The sequence below is a fragment of the Cyprinodon tularosa genome, unplaced genomic scaffold, assembly GCF_016077235.1.
Source record: "Cyprinodon tularosa strain WSP-4 unplaced genomic scaffold, ASM1607723v1 ctg79, whole genome shotgun sequence".
NCBI lineage: Eukaryota > Metazoa > Chordata > Actinopteri > Cyprinodontiformes > Cyprinodontidae > Cyprinodon > Cyprinodon tularosa.
In genome coordinates this window covers 483,043-495,645 of record NW_024039551.1, presented here as the reverse complement: position 1 = coordinate 495,645, position 12,603 = coordinate 483,043, and the positions used below count along the sequence as shown (strand labels likewise).

The following is a 12,603-nucleotide window of genomic DNA, read 5'->3' as shown; positions in this document are numbered from 1 at the left end:
TTCATGGGAGAGTTGCTAGAAGGAAGCCTCTGCTCTCAAGAAAGAACAAAGCTGCACGTTTAAAGTTTGCCAGAGAACACTTGGACAAACCAGAGGCTTTCTGGAAGTCCATTCTCTGGACAGATGAGTCCAAAATTGAATTATTTGGCCACAATCACAGGCGCCATGTTTGGAGAAAAGTAAACACTGAATTTAAAGAGCAGAACCTCCTCCCAACAGTGAAGCAACGTGGTGGAAATGTGAAAGTCTGGGCCTGCTTTTCTGCCTCTGGACCTGGACGACTCCATATTATCCAGGGAACCGTCAATTCCCAGGGCTATCAACAAATTCTTGATCAGAATCTCTTGCCATCAGTCAGGGAGTTGAAGCTGGGACGGAAATGGATTATGCAACAAGACAATGACCCAAAGCATTCCAGCAAAAGTACCAAAGAATGGCTTAAGAGAAAGAAGACTTGCACTCTGGATTGGCCCAGTCAAAGTCCAGACCTCAATCCCATAGAAATGCTGTGGCAAGATCTGAAACGGGCAGTACATGCCAGATGTCCCTCCAACATCTCTCAACTGGCAGAGTTCTGCAAGGAGGAGTGGACAAAAATCCCAAAAAGCAGATGTGAGACACTTGTTTGTGGTTACAGAAGACGTTTAGTTGAAGTAATGGCTGCAAAAGGCGGTGCCACAAGGTACTAACTGAAAGAGTTCACATACTTTTGCACTTGGCATATTTTCTGTCTTTGACAGATAAAATACTTTTGTTGAATAAATAATAAAAAGATGCATCTTTTTTGTCTTTGTGTTCCTTATCTGGAAGGTCCGCATTACAATTTGAGCTTTGGATATTCATTTTACATGATTATTATAATTTTTCTTTAGAAAACAATGGCCATGTTTGGATGGTTCACAAACTTTCAAGCAGCACTGTATATATATATATATATATATATATATATATATATATATATATATATATATATATATATATATATATATTAGGGCTGCAACAACGAATCGATAAAATCGATAAAAATCGACTTTTAAAAGCGTTGGCAACGAATTTCATCATCGATTAGTTGTGTCGCGCGATTATTGCGTCATCCGCTGCGCCGTCATCACTGCCTCTTGACTGAAAGAGGAAGGAAAAAAAATACGGCAGAGCGAGCCAGCGCCGCAGGAGCAGTGTTGCCAACTCCGCGACTTTTCAGACCCCTCCAGCGACTATTTTTCAAAAAAGCGACTAGCGACAAATCTGGCGACTTTTTTCGGTGTCACTGGTGGCTTTTGGAGACTCTTACGTGAAAGCATGTATCGTTCCTACTCTGCCGTGGGGCGCCTCCCCCACCCCAACCGCGTTTTCCCGCAGGAGTCCCTCTCAGTCAGAGCCTCAGCGTCCAGACTGCAAATGAAGCGCGCATGCACCGGGATTGACGGCGCAAATTGATCACAATAATTAAAATAGCCTGCGCTTTGTAAAGTGAAAAAAGTGATAACATGCAACTTTTTTCAAAAGAAATTAACATGGCACGGAAGCACCATGTTTGTTTGGTTTTAAAGTGGGGAAACGTTACGTTAGTTTCGCAGGTAGCTCATCTGATGCTTTCCTTATCTTGTTAGTAGGTTACAGACAGTGATAAGGTTGGCTACTTATTTTACTTTAAATTTCATTTGAACTAGCTTAAGCAGCGTTTACATTTACTTTATAAATAAATTAACTTGCAAATTATGAGGGCAAGACTTTTAAAGTTTAAATCTGGCAAAGATAAAGTAAAGATGATCCTGCAATTTATAGAAGTAAAGCAGAATAAAATCCAGCAAGATCAGTAATATGTCAATTAATTATATGCCACATTCCCATGTAAATATCTGTCTTTGGAGGATGTGTTTTTTAGCACCCCTAGTTCTCTCATTTTTATTCCAAATACAATTTATAATTTGAATCACAGGGCTATTTTTATCTCTATGGTTCAGTATTTTCTCAAGTAGCAACTTTAACTGCTGTACTTTCCTGTCTTAAAAGGCAGAACTCTTCTAGTCTAAAAAAAACTCATTTGTTGAAATGGGGGGCCTATTGTTTGAACCCCTTAGAGGCTTTTAAAAACAAAAATGTCTTTTTTTGCGCTTTATGAAACAAAGTACCCTATATTTTGTGGATGTACATCTACATTTCTCATGTAAGTTTGCGTAGTTTTAACACAAACATTTATTTTTCATATTGCACCAGTACAGTTAATGAGCAACCTGTACTTGTGTGCTTGTTTGTTCTGTCTATAATGTTTATTTTGGAATAAAGAGGTTAATATAAAAAATATTTTTTGTCCGATTCATCGATTAATCGAAAAAATAATCGTCCGATTCATCGATTTTTAAAATAATCGTTAGTTGCAGCCCTAATATATATATATATATATACATATCTGTGACATGAAGGATTTCTGGTACACAGTTCTGACCCAGTTAGCAGGTGCCAGTTTAACGCTTTCAATCCGGACAATAGGGGGAGCCCTAAGTGCTTAAACTAAACTTAGACACCTGGTCATCTGTTAGCTGCAGAGCTTCACTTATAATCGGATATTAAGTTACTCATGGTAGTTTGTGTGTTTTTGGGATCCTGAAAGCGGAAAAGGTTCACAGATCATTGTTCTAATCTGTCTGGAGCAGCGGTGCTTCCTGCACAGAACAGAACGAGACCCAGAGCTTTGGAGGATTTTTCTTTTCCTCCATCCAGCATCATTAATGTGACCAAGGTGTTGAGTCGTGTTGTGAATTAGATTTGTACCCTAAGCTCAGCTGCCTGAATGTCCTTTGAGGGCAGCTGAAAGCAGCCGGATGCATGAATGTGGCAAAGCAGCAGCAGCATAGACCCAACACCGAGCTGCAGATAAAAGATGTGGTGTTGGAATGCAGCAGGAGCGATTTTGTGAGAGTACAGCATGTTGGAGCAGGGGAGAAGCTGAGCAGACAGACAGGCAGGTGTTAACTTTCCCACTCCAGACTGTTGATACCCCCAGATACCAACACTAGACTCCGCTTTACATTCACCTCCATCTGCAGAGCAGGCAGCACAAACTCTCAGCCTTATCAGATTTCTCCCTCTTTTCTTTCTGCTTCTCTTCTCCAAACTTTCTCTCCCCTCCTCTGCCCCCCCCACCCCCCCGTCTGTGATCCTTTCCGAGGCTCTGCTGAGACTTCCTCTCCTCTGTAGTTCTATTCTCTTTCAACTCCACATCTAAAGTGTATATGTAAACACGGTCCAGTGTAAACAGGCTGCACCACTTGGCCAACCCTTCTTAAGTCCTAAAGCGTGTTTATTTTATTTTTCGCTTTTTTTCACAGAGCGCCTTCATTTCTCTGAGGGGAAAAGTCCCCTTAACTCAGACCCAGCTTTTTGAATAGGATGTGATTTATGGTCTGTGAGGAGCTGCTCTTGTTTTTCACAGAAATATATTTTTTTGTCCAGTCAATGCTGTGCAACTTTCTCTAAGAGCAAAAAAATATATATATTCCTGCAAATAGTTTCTCCTCCTTCCACAGCAGAGAGGCTGAGTTTTTAAAGTTGGGGGGTTCAGCTGAGGACATGTTTCTGCTTGATGCCGGTTGTTTGGTCAGAGAATAACTCACCTGGTCCTTCAGATCTTTACAGATACTCCTGATCTAAGCCTTTCGTCACCCGCCGGCCCCGTCTTATCTGCTCCCACACGGCAGTCCAAGAAGCTGAGTCGACAGAATCGGCCTTTAGCCGTCTACAATCCTCAAGTCCTTGACATCCAGAACGGTGAGTTTTTCTTAAGCATTTTTTCCCATTTCTGAGGTCATGAAGAGCTCTGCAGAGGCCGCGGCTCATTCAGCCAGCAGCAGGAGAAACGGGTAGCAACCAGCGAGGAACATTTCCTCCGCTTCATACTGGTGAAAGGAGCAGTCAGGCAGAACAGTGCGACCAGTTTTCTCTGAATGTCTCAGTCAGGTCTGGACTTTAACAGGACCTTTGGTTCTGTTTAATATGGGCCAAACTAGCAAAGATCTGCTGCTGTGTTTACGATCAATGTCCTGTTAAAGTCATAGAGAAGTCATATTTAAATGTCAAATCGTTCTGGCTTAAACATGTTTGTAAATGTACTCTTTATCAGACGATGTCCCAAAATTTATAAAATTTCTATAAAAAAAAAAAACCTGTCTTAACATCTGTGGGGATTTTTTCATTATTTTTTGCAGGCCAATTAGTTATACGTCAGCTTGTACACCCAAATTCAGCCAATCATATATTAACGGTCATCTGTCAATCTAATTTCATCTTGATTCATATGTTACAGCTAATATACGCAACGGTTGAAATAAGAAATAAGAATAATTTCCTTTCCCATTGAGTTCCGTCCCAGTGTTCATAGGGATGGACGTCTGTGTCTTCAGCAGGCGTAGAGCTAACAGAACTGGCAGCTTTCCTGGTCCAACCTTCCCAAAAACTGAGAGCAAGGTTAATCAACATGAACAGATCCACTGCAGTAAGATGCAGTGTTAGTTGACAGACCAGCTGCATGTTCTGTTAAAGCTAATGGTTAACATTAGAAAACATGTAACTTGCTAAATAAGGAGCGCAACAACCTCTGGAGCTCTAAAGCTGACCAATGTTCTTCCCCACTTTGGTTTATTTACTTATTTTTTTTTGTTTTGAAATGTAACGCTGGATTTCTCAGCTCTATCATGCAGCTACTAGGATCTGTTAACATCTGAGCTCCGTCTCACCTGACTTCAACAAACAAGCCTTTGGCTGCAGAGATGGATTCGAGGTTGAAGACAAACAATAGATTAATGTCAACAGATTAGTTGATCTCATGGAGATTCTGTGTTTCAGCAGTGGGAGACTACTCCACCCTGTCAGCAGATGAAACCTTAACGGGCAGCAATGAGTCGGTATCTTCCCAGTCTTCGTCGGCCTCCACCTCAGAGCCGCCTGCAGAGAAGGCAGATCATCCAGCCCTCAGCGGCAGCCTCAGCTCAGGCAGCAACTCCAGGTAGGAGCTTCTCTTTCCCTCTACACTGTTTCTGTTTCTTTTTAATCACGAGATTTGCAGAAATAAATGTCCCAGTCTAACTCACCCATCCAACACACTGGGATTAAATAAAATGTTATGTTTTGATGAACTGGATCAGTGCTGCACCCAACAGAACAGCTTTTATGTACACTTTTAAACCGTGGCTTCAGATCATCAATATAAATTATTATTTGTCTTTTTAGTTGCAATTGTAAATAAATATTGTGACTTATTATATTAAATTTAAACTTTTCACCCAATCAAATGTAAAAACATGAGCAGCTGTTTTGTACACTCTCAAACGGTTTATTTATTGTTATTTATTTTACATTTGTTGTTACCAAACCTCACGACGAAACCTCCAAAATGGTTACTAAGAGAAGGTTAGAGAGGTTGTTGGGCTTTCTGAGCAGTTTCTTTTGTTATCTGAGCAGTTTTTTTTTTTCTGTATTATTGCAATAATGGCAAAATCAAGGAGAGGAAGTTCTGGCCATTCAAAAAAATAAAATAAAATAAAAATAGATGTAGCCAATACAAACCAGCACTAAGTCGGCTACACAAGGAGCTTAAATTAGCAGATTGTTTTTATACTGGTTGCCAAAATGGAGAGAACAGACAATTAGATGTTTTATTCCATACCTGCTGCCAAGACCGGACAGAAAAACAACAGGAGCCATGGTCTAAGGCATAAAGTGAGGGGAATGAACAGAAACAATCAACACTGTATATGCTCTGTATACTCCCGTGCAATTACCGGCGGTCTAATGTGTTTAGATTATTCTTTTCAAGTCCACTGTTTCATAGAGTTTAGAGGACTTCAGTGCGGATTTAGACTGTCAACACGTTTGCTAAAGAGCTTCATGAACTCTCATCTCATTAACATAAGACATATCCATGAATTGTGGATTTGAATCTAGGGTATAAAGATTGCAGATGTGCATGCAGACTATACATGTTAGTGATGTGAATGCTATGAATGATAGCAAGGTGAATGCTATGAATGTAAGTGGTATGAATGCAGGCTATACATGTTGGTGATTTAAACGCTATGAATGTTAGAAATGTGAATGCTATGAATGCTAGCAATATGAATGCTATTAATGTTGGGGTCGCAACCCCAGCAGTGATGACATAAAATGGATGGATGGAATGGATGACTGTTAGTTGTGTGAATGTAAGTGATGTGAATGCAAGCTATACAGGTTAGCGATGTGAATGCAGGCTATAAATGTCAGGGATGTAATTGCAGGCTATACAGGTTAGTGATATAAATGCAGAATATACCGGTTATCGATGTGAATGCAGAATATACATGTGGAATGTGAATGCAGGCTAAACAGGTTAGCGATGTGAATGCATGCTATACAGGTCAGCGATGTGAATGCATGCTATACATGTTAGGGATGTGAATGCATGTTATACATGTTAGCGATGTGAATGCAGGCTATACAGGTTAGGGATGTGAATGCAGGCTATACATGTTAACGATGTGAATGCAGGCTATACATGTTAGCGATGTGAATGCAGGCTATACATGTTAGCGATGTGAATGCAGGCTATACATGTTAGCGATGTGAATGCAGGCTATACATGTTAGCGATGTGAATGCAGGCTATACATGTTAGCGATGTGAATGCAGGCTATACAGGTTATTGTTGTAAATACGGACATTACATTCAATCCACTTTCATTTATAGATTCTGATTCATTTACTTTACTTTTTGTATGATTTTTTCTTTTATAATCCATTCAAAGCAGCTGGGCTTATTGCTCTTAAATTAAAAGAGCCTGGGCCTAGGAAGTCCTTGAAATACTCTTGACTTTAACGTTAACCAAAGTGTTAGAATCCTGAAACAAATTAATTCACCCCCACATTTGAAACTAGTTCTATAGTTGCTTAAACTAAGGTTTAATTTCAGTGAAAAACAAAATAACCTGTCTACATTTTCATGAGATTGTGTCAAAAGTTCTGACTGTACTCACTTTTTACACACGTGGGGGAGGTTTCTTCATGGCCCTCCTAGTAAAAATAAGAAAGACCTTTATCAGGCTAAGATGATTTTTTTCTCAAACATCTGTCATAAAAGAAGTTATTTTGCTGTGCAGAACAGTTTCACTATGCAGCTACTGTTTTTGAAGTAAATCTATGTTCTGCTCAAAATGTTCTGTTTATCAGCTTGGTACATCCCGCTGAAATGCAGGGCTGAGAATGTATGGACCCGACTCTTTATTAAACGTAATTCAGTCCGTTTCAGTCAGTTGACAAAACCTACAGAAGGTGTGTTGTCCTCCTTTGTAAAGCAGCACTTTGCTCTGAAGCTGGTAAAGCTGAACGACTCGCGTTTCTTCCACACAGAGAACTCTGTGAGGATAGCAGAGCATGCACAGTGGGTCGCACTTAAGATGAACTTGTTAGAGGAAACCTAGATTCATCTGATCGTCGATGAGCCGACACCTGTGATGCTGTGTTGTTAGCTGTGTGTGATTTTTCTAAAACAAACTTTTGAGGAACTAGCTGGTAAAATGCACCAGTTTGGCTTTCAGGGATGCAGCAGAAACCCAGATGCATCAACGGGATCTGAATGGAGGTAAAAAACGCAGTGATCTGGTTCTGGATCCATAATCTAAGATGGGGTGAGGTGACCCACAGTAAAATGAATGATGTACCAACTGGAGCTGATTGTGAGTAACCCTTCCTAATGATCAGCACACTGCAGTCCTCAGTTCCTCCAAGTCCTTGGTTCTTTTTGTTGTTTCCAGGCCAGATCCTGCCTTGAATACTGATGTGAGAGATGAATTATTGGGTTATGCTGCAGATGTTAGACTCTCTGCTGTGTCATGTCTACAGATTCACCTTGAAATTGACTTCCCCTCACTCATAGGCTCTTCTCCCTCTGCCGAATTAAAGGAGTGAAACAAATCCTCCTTCTGACTCTACAGGACAGTGATTCCTTTGCTCTGTGACCTCAGTGAGGCATGTCTCTGGATCTGCAGAAAAAGAAAACAGACCAGATATTTCTTATGTAACCCACCAGCTCTGTCCCACATATGTGACTTGATGACACAAGTCAGGGGACGGAAGCAGCGACCAGGAGGAGGCCTTAAATCTGGGGCCGTATCTGTTTGTAGGACTGGTGGCCGTGCGTTGGCCGTGTAAATCCTGACGTTGGAGAGGTGTTCGTCTTGTTTACGGTCGAGCCGCGGCCCCATCCCTTTATGAAGACTTGCGCCATATGTCACAGGGTGTCGCCCTGGCTTTGTTGGCTCATGAATGTGAGATGGTGAGACCTGTTAGCACAGCAGCTCCCTGGCGTTGGACCCAGGGATTCGGCTTTTCTCCCGGCCAAAATCAGCAGGGATTGCAGCTTCAGAAACCCGATATCTGTAGCCGGCTATTCCCCGGAGCTGCACCTGGGCAAATATTTATTGGTTTCCATAAATCTGCCTGGTTATTCACTGATTCACCGTATCTTACAGCAACATTTTAATCTCTGTGTGCCAGGTACTTCCCTCATGTCCCTTCTTCTCCTTACATTAATGGCAGCTTTTCCCAGTTTTCCTGCTGCCTCAGGTCCTAACAACTTGAATATGTGAGCATTTCTTTTTTCCTCTTGGCTGTGTGTTCTGCCTTCAGCTCCCCTGGCAGACAGCTGTGGATCATAAGCTTGAGGATCCCAGCGTATTTCCTGCCCACCCAAACTGGCAGTAGCCGGTCGAAGAGCTCGGCTGTAGTCTTGATCCTGCTTTATACTAGAAACGGATATGAATCCCCCCGCTGCCCTTCTTCGTTTTCTGTGAAGACAGACGATAGCCCCGCTCATCCTCCTGAAAGCTCAATGCCAGGATCAACAGGACTCTGACTCTTCATGCTGGAATTCCTGCATTAATGAGAAGCAGCAGTTTGCTTGTCTAGAGTCCCTCCTGCCTTTTATGAATGTGTGACATCCCTGATTTATTTTTAAAGAAATATAAAATCTGCCTTTTGCAGAATTGTTAGTTTTATTGCAGTATGCTTCTAAATATAATGTCTTCAGTATCCACTGTATTAATGCAGTTAAACATATTCTCTTGCAAATTAATGATTAGAGCAAAATAATAATGGTAATAATAATTGTCTGTCTCTTATTAATCCAAATACTTCTCTCATTGGTTGATCAGTGTCTCCTGACCTCTGCTCTCCTTAAAGGGACCCAGCATTACTTCTAACAAACTATTTGAGAAACATTTTTTATGTAAATACAATACAGTAAAAAGCTGTTTAGTATTATTAAAACATTAAAAATATATATTGTCACACATGTCACCATTTTGTTTACACTGCAATGCTTTCTGGGTAAAATGTGTTAGCCTGGTCCATCTAGCCGAATCAACGCTTCATTTTAAATCCTTTTCAGTTTGAACAGGAGCGTGTTGAAATTGATGACAGTGTAGAAATCATAGGACGTGATGAAGATGAGGACCTAACGGAGGAAGAGGCGACAGTTGGCTGAAGAAGCTGCTGCTTAGCGATGCTAAGATGGAGAGCTATGCTTCAAAGAGCTCCAATTTCTGAGGCTGTTAGCAGTTAGCATCAGGATCAAAATATTTTCTCGGATATATTTGAACGATGAGTTAAAATGACTTAAAAATACTTCTGTCACGTTTAACAGTCTTTTATTATCTTCTAATTTGATCTTGATTCCACGTTGGCTTCTACTAATGCTTCTCTAATGGTGACCTCCATGCATAAAAAGTGTAACTAATTATTTATAACTGTTATTATGAGTTTTTACCAGGGTTCCCGGGGGTCCTTGAAAAGTCTTAAAAGGCATTGAATTCTTCTAAATAAAACTAAGGCCTTAATTGGTATTAAAATGTCTTAAATCAGTCTTTCGTAGGTCTTAATTTTTAAAACAGCATAAATAGGATTATTTTTATTACGATTTATTTTTGTAATCTAAATAAAATGTTAAAATTTACAATTTATTTTTTTCAATAAAAACGCAAAATAACGGCTCGCCATTATTGGTTCCGTCCCGATAGCGGAACCAATAAAAGCTTTGTTGCGGCCGGGATATTTGGGTGATGCACTATTAACTTTTTGTCTGGAAAATATGAGCAAGTCTAAATATAATGAAAATAGGCTATTCAGCCAAGAGTTTTCTCCATGGCTAAAAACCAGTACAAGGGAACATACATGAGGCACATTGTGTTTTGTGCAAGAAGTCATTCAAGCTCGGAACGATGGGAATTAAGGCAGTGGAGTCGCACATGCGAAGCACGAAACACAAAGCGTCAAAATCGAGTTACAGAGAAACAGCCGGTATTTCTCAGTTTAGTTCCACCCTTGTCTCTGCAACTCCTCCAATTATCACCAAATCAAACATACTAAGAAAACCATACAAAGAAAAATAGCTGCAAAAAAGACTTAGCACTGGTTATACTGGTTATGCTAAGCACAGTTTTATGCTTTAAAACTGATTTGTTTTGTTCCCTGCTAAAACAAAGTTTGTGAATTCAGTTAAATAATTGTTCAAATATATCTGTCATTTGTGTGCTTTTAGCTTTTTTCCTGTATGGGAAGTTTTTCAAAATTGAACCATTAGTGCAGTGGTTTATGTTAAGATAAACCTTTGGGTTAAGTTGTCTCAAGCGGGTTTTTCTTGTGAATTTGGTCTTAAATTTTTATTTCAAGTGGCATTAAAAAGTCTTGAATGTAACTTGCCTTATGCTGTAGGAACCCTGTTTTACTTATCGCAAATGTCAATTTTTAGGTCAATAGGAAAAATAAAACATTTATAATGCAAATGGTTTAACTGGTTGTGCATCCCTTTAAAGCATGTGGTCCAGCGAAGAAAGCTGAGTTTGATGGATAAAGAATCAGCAAACATGTTACCTTTTAAGGAAAGGAGTCAGAAGCAAACCTGATCACCTACATTAAATGCCCTTAGTTCCATTTCTACAGTAAAATTATCAAACATTTCCTACAGTTTTTATAGAGTTGAAGAAAAGATGAATTTAAGGTTTAAAATCAATGAATATTTTGAATTATGTTAAATTCTCAGTTCTAAAAAATATTTTATAAATTTAAAAAGTAAAAAAGAAAGATAATTTACCTTAAGACAGATTCACCATTCAGACAAAAAAAGAAGATTAAAACACCCATGTGTCGTCGACTCTGACTAGTTTGTTTTAGGAAGGTGAAAGGTCACATCTGGTAGGTAGAATTTCACTTCTGTATTTTACGCATTTTCAATTTAACTTCTCATGTTTTAATCAGATTTAGTGAATAAACTAGGCTTTGTTTGTAATCGGTGAAATCGTCAATAAAAAACCTTTAGGTTGATGCTATTTTTGTCGGACACAATTTCCTTTTCCTCGGCCTCGCTGTAATTGGGAAGACAATTTTGTCTGAAGTCAATTTACCTCTGATAGATGTTCCAGCTTTTCAGGACGTCAGAGGGACAGCTAGTTGATTCCCCTTGTTTATTCACTAATTAGGCTTTTTATTCTACATTAAAGTGAATCAGAGATTTACTGAATCTGCTGCCAGAGAAGGTGATGGAAACATAAAATAGACAAGAGAAATGTATTAGCCCTTTTTTGTGTTTAACCTTGCTTAAAGTTCTCTAACATGTTCAAACCCATTTCTCAGTGTTTATGGTTTTATATATTAGTAGATTTTTTATGTTTACATTGGAATCAAGCAGAAAAGCGACACCTAGATGCTACTAGTAGAAGACGGCACATAGGGATGACCATTCTACATCATATTTATGTGAAAATGCATCAGCAGTGTGACCTAAAGGGGCAGTCATTGCTGCCCATCAATCTCAGGGCTCGATGTTAACCATTGCCCGATCGCCCGGGGCAAGTAGTTTTTATTGTCGAGAGAGTACACATTTCATTGCATTTGCCCGCCGGGCAAGTGCAAAAAAAATTATTTATCACCCAAAATAACTCTAAAATCACAGACATTCACTGAAAACGACCCAGAAGCATTGTCGGCGCCATTTTTGTTGTTTTGTACACATTCTCGCGTGATTTTCCGCAAGATGGCGTGATTCAGCTCTTGGTGAGAGAATTCTGCAGAGCAGCAGCAGGATGATGAATGTAATCTATACTATAACACACGCTAGATTAAAAATGATCAGTCAGGGATTAGGAAAATAATAATAATGATTGTTTGCGCACAGTGTAAATATTTCTATCATATGGCAGTCTTCTGTAAAGTTGTCATACATCAAAAAATTTCATTACATTTTTTTCTCTTAGACATTGGAGTGGTGCATTTAAATGTTATAGAGCTAAACATGTTAAATTGATAAGTAGTAGTATTGTACGTTTTTAACCTGTCAAGTTTTTTTTTTTTTTTTTTACATTACAATTTATATTTTTAGTTTAGTTTGAAAAGAATGTGCAGGAAGGATTGAAAAGCATGTTAACACGGTAATGTAGGCTTGAGTTCATTATCTGACGCATGCATATACACACCAAGAACCTGTAAACTTACTGAATTACAAAAAAAACATATAAAAACAAACATGTTTCATTGATATATATACAAAAATGAATATTAGGAACTATATTTATCAAACATT

The 12,603-nt window shown here is 39.3% G+C and overlaps 1 protein-coding gene across 1 annotated transcript in view; it reads left to right on the top strand.

The window, feature by feature from the left end:
• Nucleotides 1-12,603, top strand: part of arhgap10 (Rho GTPase activating protein 10) — a 92,173-nt gene that overhangs the window by 58,180 nt on the left and 21,390 nt on the right. The window contains exons 18-19 of the mRNA XM_038271080.1: nt 3,627-3,768; nt 4,843-5,002. Coding sequence (XP_038127008.1) covers nt 3,627-3,768; nt 4,843-5,002 — 302 coding nt within the window. The remainder of the gene's footprint in view (nt 1-3,626; nt 3,769-4,842; nt 5,003-12,603) is intronic.